The sequence below is a fragment of the Taeniopygia guttata genome, chromosome 9 (genome assembly GCF_048771995.1).
Source record: "Taeniopygia guttata chromosome 9, bTaeGut7.mat, whole genome shotgun sequence".
NCBI lineage: Eukaryota > Metazoa > Chordata > Aves > Passeriformes > Estrildidae > Taeniopygia > Taeniopygia guttata.
The window spans coordinates 22,824,000-22,839,965 of record NC_133034.1 but is presented as its reverse complement, the minus strand read 5'-3'; the positions used below and the strand labels follow the sequence as shown (position 1 = coordinate 22,839,965).

The following is a 15,966-nucleotide window of genomic DNA, read 5'->3' as shown; positions in this document are numbered from 1 at the left end:
TCTGGCTAGGTAGCAGGATGAAGATTACATATCATCCTCCAAAGCAGCGCTTTTATTTTGGTCTGGTTATTTTAGGAATAATCAGCAGAGAACAAGGATACTTCCTCTTACCAATTTCATGTGTTTCCCTGAGGGGACTGATAGCGAGGGGGGCTCTTACAGAATATACAATTTCCCTAGCAATAGTTTAGATAAATCTTACCTGCCCTTGAATCTGTGGTAAATCTTTCACTGGCTTGTGTGGAGCCTGAATTTCAGTGCATTGCTCATGTGCTGCCTTCTCATGCTTGGAGCTGCAGAGTGTTCAAACACCAGTAAAAATTCTGGTTCAAACTGTTACACACAGCAGAGTTTCACGTGTGTTTCTCTAGATGTGTAAATTTGGTGTTGGAAATAAAAATTATCTTTTTCTTTCCCCCTCCCCAGGCCCAATGTGTGCCCAGTGCTGGAGCTGGCTCTGGTGGGACACCAGGAGCCCTGTGTTCAGTCCTTCAGCCGGATGGTCAAGATGTGGAAGCAAGGCTGCACAAAGAGGAGGTGGTGTGTGAGCTATGAGAGAAGGTAATATATTACCTATTGTTATAAATGGGTTTTGTTGCTAATCTTTGTGCAAGTTCTTTAACTATTTTTTTGGTGAGAGAAGTTGTCAGCTGTTTCATCTGAAATGTGTGGTTATGGACATGGTGTCCTCCTGAGATTTGACTTGAAATCTGTTATTACTGAAAATGTGAACTTTTTAATGTGTTTTGGGTTGCTCATGAGCTTCATGGCTGGGTGTAGATTCAGAATTTTACACTATCAGAAAGTGTTCCTGTCTTGTTCTTGTTCAGGTGTAGCCCAGCTGTCAAAGTCATTGACTTTGAAAAATTGAACTTCTTTCTGTTTCTGTCACATGCTTAGAACTGATGGGAGATCTGACTCCCCCAACAGCTAAACCCAAAACTGATTGAAAAAAAAATAAAATATACTCACCTTTGACTAGCTAAATACAAATTCTTCAAAATAATGTGTGGCCACGGCATATCAGAGCTATTGGGTGTTATCAGGGTGCAGTTTGCTATGTTTGGTTCGTTTTTAACGAGAACTCCTGATGGAGGCTGAGAAAGCATCTCATAAATATGAGATAGGAGTGCAGTGTGCTGCTGGTGAGGTGGGAGTGAGTGGAATGGGAGTTGTGATTGCTCTCCTAACCTCCCTCTCCCCACAGGTCTGGCTACTACACGGTTTACAAGCAGGTGTACAGGATGGAGCAGCAGACTGTCTATAAGTGCTGCCCCGGCTGGGCCCAGCAGGACAATGAACCCGGCTGTCTGCACTGTGAGTTGGGACAAAACTGGGACAAACCACGAGGGGACATCCTCAGGCCTTGCCTTCCTACTGAATCCCCACTTCTAGAGACAAGGATTTTGTTTCTTGTGATTTATAACAGGCATTTCCCCAGTGATGGGGGAGTAAACGTCCTTTAAAAATACAAAAGCGCTCATGCAGAAGCAGCAAATAGCTCCAATTTTAATCCACACAATTTAGATTAACAGTCTAAACTCTAATTGGAGTTGCTGCAACATTTTTGTGCCAACCTGGCTTTGACAGGCCAACCAAATTTATTGCTGTTACCCAAATTATGCAGAGAAATCTGCTGTGAGGCACTTGTTTCTTGGGTGTAGCACTCGCTGTGGAGTCTGGCTGGTTTTGGCATTTTCCCTTCTGCTGGTGCCATTGAGGCAGTTTTATTTCTACCCTGTGGTTCTCCATCTGAGGAGAATCCATTTCTATCACTAATTTCTAATCGTGATTGGCTCTTTTCCTAAAAGGTGGAATTTAATTTAAATGATAAGGCAGAACTTCAGCCACTGTTAACAAGACACCAGTAGAAGATGGCAGCCTACTCAGTGTTTAGTTTTGTTACTGCTTAGTCAGTAATTGTGTTTTCTGTATGAAAGTTAGCATCTGTTCTTATTTATTTTTTAATCTTTATACTGACTTCAGGGCTGCATTCAGAGAGCTTGCTTTTATGGTTGTCTCTTTGTAGTTAAAAAACAAAAACAAGCCTGAGAGGTATTCCTGTTAGTTTCAGCCTGAATCTACATATTTAGTGTGCACCTGTTTTAGTTGTAAAAAGACAAAAATATGTTTACAATCCGTGTTTTAATCTCTGGTGTAAAGGAGTTTAAGGTATGTGAGCACCACTGGCAAAATGAAATTTTCTTCCTGAAAGAGCAGTGGAGATTTGCTTTGAATCTTTTAAAGTACCAAAGTGGTTTGGTGCTCTTTTGTATTTCATACTCTTTGCAAGTTTGACTCAAGCATGTGGAATTTAAGTTGTTGTAAATAAAACTGTTCTGTGTTAGAGGAAAGGAAGAATTGCAATTCCCCTGCACATATATAATATCTCCCAGTGCATCAGTGGTTTTTAACCACTCCTCCATTGCTGTCTGGCAGTTTTTCTTATTTTATTTTGGATTCAGGCAGTGCTTTGAGTCCTGTCTTCTGTCTCTGAAGCACCTTCAAGTTAAACTGCGATATCTAAATCTTACTTTTATTACGTTTCTTCATCTCAACAAGGTAGTTACACCCATGATACCAAGTCCTGCTGCAGTCCAGCCTTTGCACTTCACTAAAAATCTGGGTTTCTTCTTATTTGGAAAGTCATGTTGCAGCAGGACCCTGTCAGAAAGGCAGTTCTGGAGGATCCTGGGCACAAAATCAGCTGAAATAGCCTGTCCCATTCTGTTTGTGTGCTCTAGTGCTCTGCACTGCTGGCACTTGCTTCAATGGAGGGAAATGCTCTGAAGAGGGATCCCAGGTGTGCCAGTGTCCTGCAGGATTCCAGGGGCCTCGCTGCCAGTATGGTGAGTGCAGTGGGAATTGTCTCAAGGGCATCTGGTGGTCGGATAAAATGCAATAATTCAGCAATAATTGTTAAAACAAGAGTGCTTTATTCATGTTGACTTAAAATTAGTGGTTATTTGATCATTATCTGATTTTCCAGAATTTTATCTTTTTTTTTTGGTATTGAATTTTAACAAAGCAAGATGAAAATTTAATTTGGTATCAGATGAGTGAGTGTCTGTGGTGGATAATATCACTGAATATCATCAGTGGTGTCCAGTATCTGTCTATTGCTTCTCAACTTGAATGTTCCTGTGGTGCTCTTACTGAATTTCCCAGCCTTGCTTTTACCTTTGTGAGAGGAAATTCTGAGTCAAAGCAGGTGGGCAGAGGTGAAGAATACAGCAAATGAACCACTGTATTTGTTCATGGGATTTTTTTTTTAGAGCATCTCAAAGTAGGAAGGTTTTATAGCTCACTACCAAATATTTCATAGTATTCCTGGAATAATATATGCACCAATCTTTCATTTCACTGTGTTCTAGCATACTATAGACTGAATTCTGTGTGACTTAGACTCTATCACCCACTCTCAATGAGAATCTTTTTTGTCTCACACACTGGCTCACAATTTGATAAACTCACAATGGGTTGTCTTGTAATTTAACACACTGTTGTAAAGCTCTCCAAAATTACAGCACTGCATCCATTTGGCTTCTTCAGGGAGGGAAGAAAGTCATTCCTTCAGAGTAGGCTGTGATTGGGACAAAGAGTTTCTTTTGTATTAGGCAAATGATAATTTCCTTTTCAACTGAAGCATATTGTGCTTTGTTCAAAGGAAGGCAAATTTTTAAGTGTTTCGTTTTTTCCCTTTTAAATTCTAATACGCTCGTGTCCTCACCTGGATTGTCTGTCAGGCAGTGTGAGGGAGGAGGACTGGAACAGTAAATAAAATGCAGAGCTGTTTGCAATGGAGCTGGTGCTGCCTGCAGCCAGCTGAGCTGTGTTTGGGTATTTCTTTACTGCCCACAAAAACAAGTTTACATGGGTGAGTTGGGGTGAACCAGAGTGACACCAAGGCAGGCTGGTTGTGAGCTGCTGCTTCAAGGCAAGCAGGATGACAATCTCCAAGGAGACCTTATAATAAGTTTTTACCAAATGGAATATATCTCAGCAAATTATGACTTGTCCTTGCCATAATAAATTGCCTTTTGAGAGTGTTTTTTGCTTGGAAATACCAGTGGAACTGAGGCATTCCCAGCAGGAAGGTTGTGTGGCTAGCAGGGGTCAGAATTTCAAGCTGAAAAGGAGATTGTGCAGGCTCTGTTTCACAGGCTGGTGACTGCAGCCCCTGCAAAAACAATGAGAGGTATCCTGCAGTCCTTGCTCTTTGCACTTGGGTGGAACTTTTATCTCTGGTCGTTTGTCTGCTTTCTATTGATTCCTGAGGTTTGAATGGAATTCCAGTAGTCATCATTTCCAGGTTTGTACAGCAGCTGCTATCGCAGCCTGGCAGGAGAAAGTTTATAAATTGAATTCTGAAGGGAAAAACCCTCTTTCAGGAAGAATGTTATGGACCATTCACCTGCCTAACAAAAGCAAGGTAATTTAGAGTGTGAGGGTTCTTAACTGTTGCAGGTGCCTCCAGTCAGATTCTTCTGAGGTTTATATCACATTTGTGCAGGCAAAAGGAAGGAGAAATGTCCCATGGGACTAACAGCCATAGCCTCTAGTTTTCCTGGCTGATATTGGAATGTTGCTCTTAAAGTAGCTTGGATTGAGTGTGGCTGCTTTGATCAATAAATTCTGGGTTTAAATGATCATTAAGCTTAGCCTGTCCCCTCCTCCCTACTTGTCTGTGTGGCCTTACTGCAAATTTGACTGGTTTCCTTCCAAAAGAAGGAAGGAAACCCAAAAGAACCCAAACGAAAAAGGGGATTTTTTTCTACCAGCATCTTTTCCTTTGAGGATTAAGGGAAGGGATGGAAGCCAGTTTGGCTTTGGAGCACGTGCTATGAAATATCAATGCTGGGGCAGTGAGGGTGTCCCAGGGCACTGTTGGTGCTTGGGGGTGTCCTTGGGGGCTCTCACAGCCTGGGACCCCACGAGCTGAGGGCACGAAGCTGCCCCTTGGCTGTTTGTTTTTGATTTTTTTTGAATAACTCATTTACACAACCCAATCCTCCAAATTTTAAACACTTTTCAAATAACACACAAACAAAATTAAAAGAAAATCCTCCCATTTTAATCAGAAGTCCTTGAAAATCATTGTTTCTTATACTATATAATCTAATATATATATAAAATAATATATATAAATATGTAATAATGCAATTTGTTGGATTATATTTTGTTTTGACTTAGAGATGGGCTAACTGAGAAGTGTTTAAAATTTTTTTAATTTTAGTCTTATGAGAAGGGTGAGATAATACAGATGTTAAAATTTATGCTATTACAATTAGAAGTTAACTAGTTTTTAATTATAATACATTATAAGTGTTTTGGTTTATTAGTTTTAGTTATATTATGTCATAAAGGTTTTTTAATTTAAATATTAAATATTAATTTTTTTAATTAAATTTTTTGGGTGGGTTTTATTATTATGTATTTTTTTATAGTTTTAATTTTTAAAGTATTTATTTGTATTTTTAAGGTTATTTTTTGAAACTTGCTTTTAGTTTAATTTTTTAAAAATCATTTTTCTTTAATGAAATTTTTAAGTTAGTATTTTTTATTTTAAGGTTTATATATAGGTGTATACTATGTGAGTTTTTTGTCAGGCTTTGAGAATTTTCTATAAATCCATCTCCCACATTTGTAATCTTGGCTTCTGTCACTTCTGGTATTGTGGATTCCTGTCAGTCTCCTGACAGAGGAGGAACCACAGGCATTTCATAGCTGCACTTGAACTCATTTGAGCAAAATTGCCTCATGTATTCCATTTTATATCTCCCTCTCTCCAACCTTTTTGATTTTCTTCTCTATTTCTGTCATCAGTGTTGGCAGATGATTCTAAAGTTTCACTTGTGCAGCAGATCTCATGATCTCCTTGCTGGGTGAAATACAGACAACAGACAAGAACTTTCTATAAAAATATTACTAAATTCAATTACTCTAAGAAGTAAATGGGAACATATGTCTCAGGAATCTTCTAATTGTTCTTTTTGTGGAGTTTATATCTGCCATTGAGTCAGGGAACAGGTCAGTGTCATGGAAATGAAGTTTTGTCCTGCAGAAAGTTTGTGCTGGATCCTCCAGAATGGCTGAGGGCAGCTGGGTGCCTCACAACAGAGATCATTCACAATTGGCATGGCAGCAATTTTTAAAATTTAAAATTAAAAAAAAGACACCATGGGGTGTTTTTGCAGCCTGGGACACGACAGAGTCCTGATGAGATGCTGCCAGGGCTCCTGTAACAAACTGAATGGAATTGTTCACAAATGTGTTACTGCCCCCCTCATACACGTCACTCCGTGGTTTTATTATTTTACCCACACAAGCAGCAATGCAAACTTAGGAGAGAGATTTATGAGTGAAATGGTCGAGTTCTTCATACAGCCATTGCAGGGACTGGGTAACAGATTGAGCTGTCTCTTGCACTGTCTGCTGCAATTTGTCTTGTAATAATAGACTTATATCAATTACAGTGTGAACTTGCAAGCTGGATTTCTTCCCATTTTTTTAACTTGTTTGGAAGTTGTGATCCCCATTTGTCCCAGTGAAAGGGAGGGAAAACCTGTAACAAAAAAGAGAGAAGGTAAAAGGCAGCACCAAGAATGAATTCTGCTGCAGTGCTGGTGTCATTGGTATTCACTAGCTGTCCTGGCAGTCTTGTTCAAGGCCTGGTGGCCACCTGAGCTGGACATGGAACTGAAAGAAATTCATTTTCCTTCTTTAATTCAGCCCTGGGACTTTTACTTGGACATGCCGCCAGTGAAAACATCCTAAATTCTACAAACAAAAGTGTGTTTATTTGCATAGAATTGCTCAATGGAAAATGAGGGGTTAGTTTTGACTCTTAAGTGTTTTGTTATCAAATCTCAAGTTGTTGCTGGTTTTACTGAGTGCCTCCTGATGGGTTTTAAAACATGAAGTACAAAAAGAGTGGGAACTGAACAGGCTTTATAACTTCTTGACTGATACAAAATCCGAGCACGAGTAATGTTTTGCAAGAGGCTCCCATAATTATGAAACAATAAGTACATGAGACAATGGGTGTAATTGGAAGGTGTTTAAAAAATAGGTGAGGAATGACCAGGGAAGACTTGTCAGCAAAGTCATCTCGTGGTGGCATGGTGTTTGTGCTCTCCAAAGAATTAAACACATTCCAGTGTTTAACAGATAACGTGTCAACAGATTAACTTTCACACTACTGTTTGCTGCCACACAAGTGGAATTTTAAGCTCTTTTGCAGTGCCTGATGGAGATGACTAAAGGCTGCATCAGAGCCTCCCAAGCACACATCTGGAGAGGCAGTGTGCTCTGCTGCTGCAGTGCTCACCTGCTAAGAGCTTTCTTTCCCACCTGCCACTGACCTTGGATATTTAGTGCAGTAACTTTTAGCAAATTACCCCACTCTGCCTGGGCTTTGTTGTACATGAAATGTTGATAATGGTGGCTCATTCCTTTGTCAGGTGCTTTGAGACCCAAGTAATTAAGTGTGAGATAATAGCATTGGAATGTGTGTATAAAGGCAGAATGCACAGTGCATGGGTAGCTAAATGAAATGCTTATGAGGGAGATATTCATCAGTTCATTGACTAGCTGTCAATCTCTGCCTTCACTCTGGTCACACACTATTAAGATATTGAACTATATAAAGATTCTGGTAAACAAAAATACCATCACCTCCTAGAGCAGGTAGATCAGAGTTTGCACTATAAAGCTGCTTAAAACAAAGGTGATTTGTTTGTCTTGTTTTTTTTTTTTCTTTTTTTTTTTTTGAAATCATTGATTAAAATGTCAGGAATTCTGATACATTTTCTTGCAAATAAAAATATTCTTTTCTTTCACTGTGAAAATAATTTTCTTAATTTTCGTCTAGGAAATGTTTCTTCCTGCAAAGAGCATTTTCATAAAACTTCTGAATAATGTCCTGTCTGTCATCCTGCTCTCTAAGCTTTTCTTCTTTGAGGCTGAAGACCTACACCAGCCTTACAGGGCAGTGTAAATCCATGAACCAGTGCTACAAATTTTCCTTCTTTAAAATAGCAAATGGCAAGCTGAAAGCTCCCACGGATGTGTTACCCATAGAGATGTCTTCAGTTTTCATGGGTCTTTGTTTCCCACTGAAACTATAACATGTTTAAATATTTGTGGGGGTAAATAAGTTCTGATAGCTGGGCCCTCATTGTGCCAGGGTTTTTGGCAGTTTGTTTTCATATTTTGGCTATGACTGCCCTGAAGTTTGACCCAAAACAACCTTTTTAACTTGAAAATCTGCCATTAGTCCATAGGGAAAGTGGAAGAGGATGGCACAAAAGATAATCTATGCTCAGATTGCTCTAGTTTAGTGCATGTAATACCTTAAAGAGACCAGGTTGTTTTTTTTTTTTTTTTTCTGTTTTAGCACAGTCCTTCTCCTTCCCCAAATGACTCAGTCTCATTAGTAAAATGTCACAGCAAGGGCAGCAGAGGTGACTGATGAGGCTGCTCAGGGTAGCATAGTACCTGTCCTCTGGCAGAAAGAAACATTGTGACCCTCTGTCCTAGTGGGACTGTGTTTTGTTCTTCCTCTGCTCCTTTTTGACTCCCAGCAGCAGTGATCCATCAGTCCTGTGCCTGTTTTTTGGCTGCCATGCCCTTCCTGTGACAGAGGAGCCCTGGCAGGCAGCTCAGGGGAAGGAGGAGATGCTTTGGTGCCTTCCTGCAGCACTGACAGAGCCCCAGTGAGCTCCTGAGAGCATCCTTGGGCTGGGAATGTGCTGCAGTCACATTATTGTAAATATAGCACATTATTGTAAATATAGCACACGTAATTTCTAGTATATAATGTTTATAACATCCCACTAAGGACAGAGCCCCACACACTACCCTACAAAACAAACCTACAACAAAGCAGCAAAACATGTTATAAAACAAGCAAAAATAAACAACCTTAAAAACCAGTACAAACAAATTATAACTTCTTCTTTAGCAATGTAGCAAAAAGACAGAAACTTTCTACAATCTCAGAATCATCAATACCACAGATTGCAACAAGTCAAAGATAAGGATGACCTTTCCCAACTTCCCCTCTCCATGGGAACACTGCTGTTTTCATTGTGTTAGTCTCCCCTGCCTTAAGTTGATAAGTTTATCAAATTTAGTGAAAAATTAGATGCAGTAAAGTCTTCAATTGCAGCCTTTGGGCTGATTCTGGCCTCACTGGAGTGTTAGTCCTTCAGCCCTCCAGTGACCTGATTGCCTTCAAAATCTGAGAAACAAAAAGACACTTCTGATTTTTTTCTTGATTTTGATTTGATTTTGATTTTTTTAACCTCTAAACGTAAATGAAACCTATAAATTTTACATTAGATTTTTAAATGTTTTAAAGAGGGGGAAAAAACAACGACTTTGAGTATTAAGAAAAATAATCTGTTTCTAATCCACAATGTCGTCCCCATCATGTAGATCTGTCAGAACAGTCATCTCCTGCCAGGGTTTGGTCTCGTGGTGGCACACCTTTCTGTAACCTGTCTCCTGTGCTCTGGTGACAGCTGACAGGTGTCCTGACACTTAAAACATTGTGGGATTTGTATATTTAAATTGCAGACCTCTATAGCTACGAATCAGTAGGAAGGTAACATTGGACCTGAGTATGGAGTGTCACAAGTCTGGAGCTGATTAGAAACCCATGAGAAAGGTGAGCTGGATGTTCTCTTGGGCAGAGATGTGCAGAAGACAAATGTAGTGCACAGATCACTGCAGGAGGTCCGAGCCATCTGTAATCTCTCAGTGAAAAAAGTTGTGGTTGAGATAAAAACGACATTATCTGTTCTGGTGATAGATAACAGCTGATTCAGAGATTAATTCCAGTTGTGAGCAAGGCCCTTAAGCAGGATTCGAAATACCCTGAAAGCATGGCTTCCTCCAAACTTTCCATTCTTTCTTCTTTGCTCCCCTCCTCACACCCACCTGCTCTTTGCCAGCATTGCCCACAGAAACACCTTTCATCAGCAGTAAGACACCAGCCTCTCCAGATAAAAAAAAAACCTTTAAAGCAGCCACTGAAGAGCTGAGAGGAATAAAAGCTGTGCTGTTCTGAAACGGGAGCAGTAAAAAAGGCTGATTGAAAAATCCTGCCTGGCTCTCTGCTAGGTGTGACAGGATATAATCATCAGCCCATCCTGCTGGAAGGATGCACTGCCTGGGCTCCACAGCCAGACAGGCAGCAGAGCTGGAGCTGCAAACAAATATGTCAGAAGGAAATGAACCTCAGAATAAGCACTGGAGAGAGAGGATTCACCCCTGTTGTCTTTGCCACAAAAGGCTGTTTAGTCTGTGCTTGCTGCAGAAGGTAAAAGGAGAAAATCACAGGGGAAGAGCTGCTGGCTGGCTGCTGACTTTTTTTGCTGGTGGGTGAGGAGATGTGGTTGCAAGTCCCAGCAAGCTGAGTGTTGGGCAGAGGAGCTGTGCAGGTACATTCTCCCCCCACCCATGCTAACAAAAGGTGAATGAGCAGACTTTGAGTCTCTAGAAACCTCTGGATTCTGTTTCATGACACCTGCATGGCCTCTGTGTGGCTGTGGGCAGATTTATTTGGGCTTCTAGCTTGCTTCAGGGATTTAAGCTGGATCACAGTGAATTTGATCAGGTAATGCAGATGGATTTAATTAGCCCAAGGTACCAAGGCTAAGCTGTGCCAGCACCCAGGTCATGCAGTGCTTGTGTAGCTCTGGATGCAACTATATTAATAAAACATCTAGACAACATGGAATTTTAACTGATTTGGCAGAATATCCAGCAGACTATTATGTCTTTAAGAACATTTTTGTTGTCTTTTGGTAAGTTTTCAGAGTGAAGTTGGAGATGGTTTCTGCTGTCCTGTCTGCAGAGAGCTCTCCCCTTTAGTCAGAGGTCAAACACTTCTGCTGCACTTCTCCCACCCTCAAAAATCTTTGGACTGGTGTGTCCAAACAGCAGGAGAACCCTTCACAAACAAAGCCTGGCTGCTGTTTTCTCCTTCAGTGGCATGGTGCAGTGTGTCACTGCTGCTTGCTGCTGCTGCCATGGGGCATTCTTGAGGCACTGTCACTGCAGTTTCCTGAGGGAGGGACGAGTGGAGCTGCCTTGAGCAGGACTCTGAATGGCAAAGTCACATTTGGGTGGCTAATTAGTTTTGCTGACCAGAGCACTTTGACTCACAGAATCACAGAATAACGAGGTTGGAAGAGACCTCTAAGATCATCAAGTCCAACCTATGCCCTAACACCACAACTAGACTATAGCACCAAGTGCCACATCCAGTCATTTTTTAAACACATCCAGAGATGGTGATTCCACCACCTCCCTGGGAAGACAATTCCAGTACTTTATTATTCTTTATGTTAAAAGTTTTTTCCTAATATCCAGTCTGTACCTTCCCTGACGTAGCTGAGACTGTGTCTTCTTGTTCTGTGTGGATATGAACAGATTGGCACTGGAAAAAGAGAAAAGGGATTCCTCTAGAAATGTGTGGGTTAAGCTGTTCAGCCAGAACTGGGCCATAGGTTTGGAAGGGACCTTAGAGAACATTTTTTTTCAGCCCCCTGCCATGGGCAGGGACACAGTCCACTGGGCCATGTTGCTCCAAGCCCTGTCCTTGAGCGCTCTCAGGAAGGGGGATCTACAACTTCTCTGGTCTGGTACCTCTAAATCTATTTTAAACCAGGAACAATGGCCTTCAAAAATTATTTTAGCATCAAAGGAAAGCCTGTGGTGCCTGTCCTGGTTCATTTCCAGCCCTGGTCTGCAATTCTCTCAGGCTGGGTCTGGGTATGTGCTGGTTGCAAGAGGCTGTGTTTTAAGGCTTAAGAGTAGATGTGCTAATGTATATGTGTCACTTTTTCTACAGCAAACTCCCTCCATCCTGTGCCTTGTGTCTCCTTGGGTGTCCTCTCAGTGCTCTGAAGGAAGCAGCTATTTGTTGTCAGCCATCATCCACCTGGAAATTTGTTTTCTCAGGTGTAATGACTGCAGCGGAATTCTTCAGCATAAATACTGTTTTACAGTCATTTAACAGCATTTTCAGTGCTGATGTTTATTTCATCTAAAAGGGGCAGAAGAGTTAATTACATTGTCTGGAAAGGGAGGCAGAATCTTGCCAGCAACCACGAGGCATTGCTGCTCACTTCGATAGAACCGAGCTCGCAGTAGTGGCAGCTGGATTTAATTATAAGTTTGCAACCCTGTGGTTTCAGCAGCAGCTGCTGAAGAATGGATAATGCAAGTAGCCTTCGAAGCCATTCACATTAGAGATAAAACCTTGTCATTCACTGAGACAGCTGACTGAACAAGTATTAAAATGAATAAAGATTTCCCCGGGGAGGTTGCAGGATGAGGTTTGTTTTTTGTCTCGCTGGCTCTTGCTCAGATATGTCAGGCTTGCAGGCTTTTACTCTTGCTTCCACCCAAAAATGTGAGACTACTCCCAAATAAAAGTTGTAGATTATCTAATCTAAGCACTGGTTGTGTGATTGACCTCAACAAGTTAGGAAGGAAATGCAGCTTACTGGACTTTTTTTGTATTTCTGTAGCAATCTTAAGAAAGCCCTGTCCCTGTCTGGAACAGGGAAGGATGGGAGAAGGTTAAACGTGTGCTAAAGATACCTTAAAAATTCACTTTATTTGTCATTTTATTCAATGACATGTCAGTAACAGACTACCACAACTGAAATGGTGAAGTATGTGACTACTGGGGTTATGTTTTAATTGTTTTGTTGCTGATATATTTCAGCTTTTATAAATGGAAAATCGAAAATTCTAAAGTGAATTTGAGCCTTGTAAAACTAAAACTAATAGCTAGAACCTCCACAGTCAAATTAAAGTATTTTCCAAGTCAGGCTGGAGCAAGAACTTGGTCTAAATGATTTTTCCAGCATCATTGGTCAGTTGCTTCCTAAAATGACTTCCCATGCTCTCTTAAATTTTGAGGTGAGTAATGATTTGGAGTGTTGGAAACACTTTTGTGTTTTTTCTACTGTAAGATTTGGTATCGTCTAAAAATAGGTCCTGTTACAGATAGGTTTTGTTGGTGACATAAAAAGCTATAAAGTTTGGGTAAATTTCAGATCTGACTGTTTGAAAATTGAGTCTTTCATAGGTGCTTCCTTTTCCCCCCAATGATATGAAAGCGCAGACTTGCTCTGCTTGAAGGAAATGCAGCTGTTATTTGTCTAAGCAGATATTTAATTTCTGCTTTGTTGCATCTCCTGTGGAAGAAGAGGCAGCTGCGGATGAAGTGGTCCCTGGAGACACTGGCCCTGTGATTCTTATTTCTTTTGAGTGTCTTTATCATTCTTTTTCCTTTTCCATCTTCATTTTTTTTTTTTCCATTCTTGCTACTTTCCAAAGCTCAAGTTGTGACTTAAACTTTAGATCCAGTTATTTCAAAATTGTTTTCTGCTTCTTCAGGTACTTTCTAATAATCTCTTCTAAGTACACCAGAAGTTGAAAAGGCCAAATCTATTTCGTGACCACCTGGAAGAAAAGTGGCTGCTCCTGTTTTTCAGACATTTGAGAGATTCTCATGGTGGTACTGAAGTGGGGGAATTGGTGTCTGTGCTATCCTTTTAAAGAAAACTTATTTCTTACCATTTCCTTTTTTGTAAAATCTAATTGCTTTTGCTTCACCAAGAATTCTCAGGCAATTGCTTTTCTGGCTGTTATCCATGCTGCAAGGGTGGCTTTTGTGTGCAGGGTTGCTGACCTGAATCTGTTTTTTCTTTCTGTAATTTCACTGTTTGGGAGCTCAGACAGGAGTTAGGGGAGGCAGTGCTGATCTGCTGCATGTCTGACGTGGTTTCCTTCACATGTGAGGGCTGGAATTCCTGTTAGTGTTAACATGATGTAACGTGAGGGGATAAATAACCGTGGTGGAAAAGTCTCTCCTCCAACCCATGCTTCCAAAGAAAGGCTCAGCAGTCTCTGTTGTTCAGTCTCAAGGCAGTTTATTGCAAGTTATCTAAAAGATTTTCTCCTTGGGCTGCTGTGGTTTGCTCACAGCTCAGGCAGAGGCACACACACACCCTGACATCCTCTCTGACTCCCGACTGCTTCTCCTCTCCCCCCCTGCCCAGGGCTGCTGCTGTCTTTTATATGGTACATTACGTGTTACATGGGTACAGTTTTTCCCCAATGCCTATTACCTATATTAAATGGTGCTTTTCTATCTTTTATATGGTACATTACGTGTTACATGGGTACAGTTTGTCCCCAATGCCCATTACCTATATTAAATGGTGCTTTTCTACTCTAAACCAATCTGTGAGTGCCAACATCACCAAGAACATGGAGGTAAGGAAGAAGAAGAAACAGGGAGGACAGGGCAGGTCCAAATCCCTCCATCTTAAATCCTCTGACCCCCATGTACAAAACCAAAACCCCCCTGTACAGCACTCAAAAATTCTTCCCTCTACTTTGTGACTACTTCTACTATAACATCTAAACTTTTGTGACTTCTTGTTTTTCCTGCAAGGTTGGTAACTCATTCCATTCCAAAATCACAGCTGTTTCCAGCTGCCTGCCAGGGTCTCAAATGCTTCTGAGCTGGACCCAGAACCTCCAAAAATGTCTGAGGGACATTTTGAGTTCCCACATCATTCCATGGAAATTTTTATGGCCAGATGTTCACTTGTCCGTCCATCTCGTCTTCCTGCACCTGCTCCAGCCTGAGGTGTACCTGCAGTGTGATTTTTATCCTTCCCCACTGACCCTTTGCAACTCTTACTGGGGCCTCCAGATCCGTGTGCTGCATTTATGTTGTAAATCATCTAGAAACTGTAAACATAACTTTTTTGGGGTTGGGGAAAAAAAAATATGATGTTAAACTTCCTGAATGTTTTCTCATTTTGGATCTTGGTATCCTATGGAAAATAGTATTGAAATTGTGTGTAAATCTTGTTTAACTGAATATCCTTGATGTGCTGCTGCTGTAAATAGGGGCTGTTTATGTAAGTGATGTTTTCCAAGCTGAATCTGCAGTGAATCCTCTCTGGATCCTTCTGCAAAGAAGTGGAGAGTTCACTTAAATCCTCTCTTCCCTGATTTCTGTGTTTTGTGGTTAAAATCTTCTTTTGTGCACTGGAAGGTGGTTCTGTATGAACAGATCTGAGAACTGAATTTGGGGTTATTTTCACACCCAATCTCCACTTGTAATAATCTTCCTTTAGTAGTTTTATGTGGTGTGGGAAGCAACAGGAGGGAGAATGTGCTAACACAGTAGATAAGGGAGAGATGTTCATCAGAGGGCAGGCTTAATAACTGTGAAATAAGTGAATATATTACAATGCTTTCTAAATTCTTTGCATGGAGAGCAAATTCATCCATGGCATGACTAGGCAATTACACATTGATTGCAGCAGAGTTGTGCCTCACATCTCTAGAGAATTTTGCCACAATTTGTTTTACGTTCCACCTTTGTTCCAGCCAAGTAAACTCAAGACAGAGGAAAATTGCACAACACATGGGGAAAAATGGGAAAGGAGAAGCTGTAGGTGTAGCTCTGAGCGTGGCTCTCGTCATCATCTTTGTATTGCAGAGAGCTTTGTGTGAGGATCCATTTATCCTGGCAGTTGTTCATTATCCTGCCAGCCTCTTGGCATTATCATTCATCCTGACAGGCACATAATAAAGCCAGGAGTTTCAGAGCTGATGAACAACTGTATCTGTGAATAAATATTTCAGGATTTTTGGGTTGGGCGACTAATTCAGTTTTGCTGAAAACATTCTCTTGGTTTTGTCTCATTCTGCATGGAAATGGGATGGCAAATAGTTTCACCAAAACCTGAAGTTCCATCTTTCCTCTCATGGGCTGTGGACAGCTTGCTGGAGGTGAAGGATAAAGCTAACTAAGAATTTAGAGAAGTGTATGGAGACTAGCATAACTCATTAAAATATCACAGGAAGTTATACTTATCCATTCAGAACAGTCCAAATGGAGGTTTGGTGGTACCTGCC

At 40.9% G+C, this 15,966-nt stretch overlaps 1 protein-coding gene across 1 annotated transcript in view; it reads left to right on the top strand.

Moving 5' to 3' along the window:
* Nucleotides 1–15,966, top strand: part of LOC100227840 (uncharacterized) — a 192,940-nt gene that overhangs the window by 12,530 nt on the left and 164,444 nt on the right. The window contains exons 2-4 of the mRNA XM_030280643.4: nucleotides 427–561; nucleotides 1,208–1,317; nucleotides 2,745–2,849. Of these exons, the coding sequence (XP_030136503.4) occupies nucleotides 427–561; nucleotides 1,208–1,317; nucleotides 2,745–2,849 (350 nt within the window). The remainder of the gene's footprint in view (nucleotides 1–426; nucleotides 562–1,207; nucleotides 1,318–2,744; nucleotides 2,850–15,966) is intronic.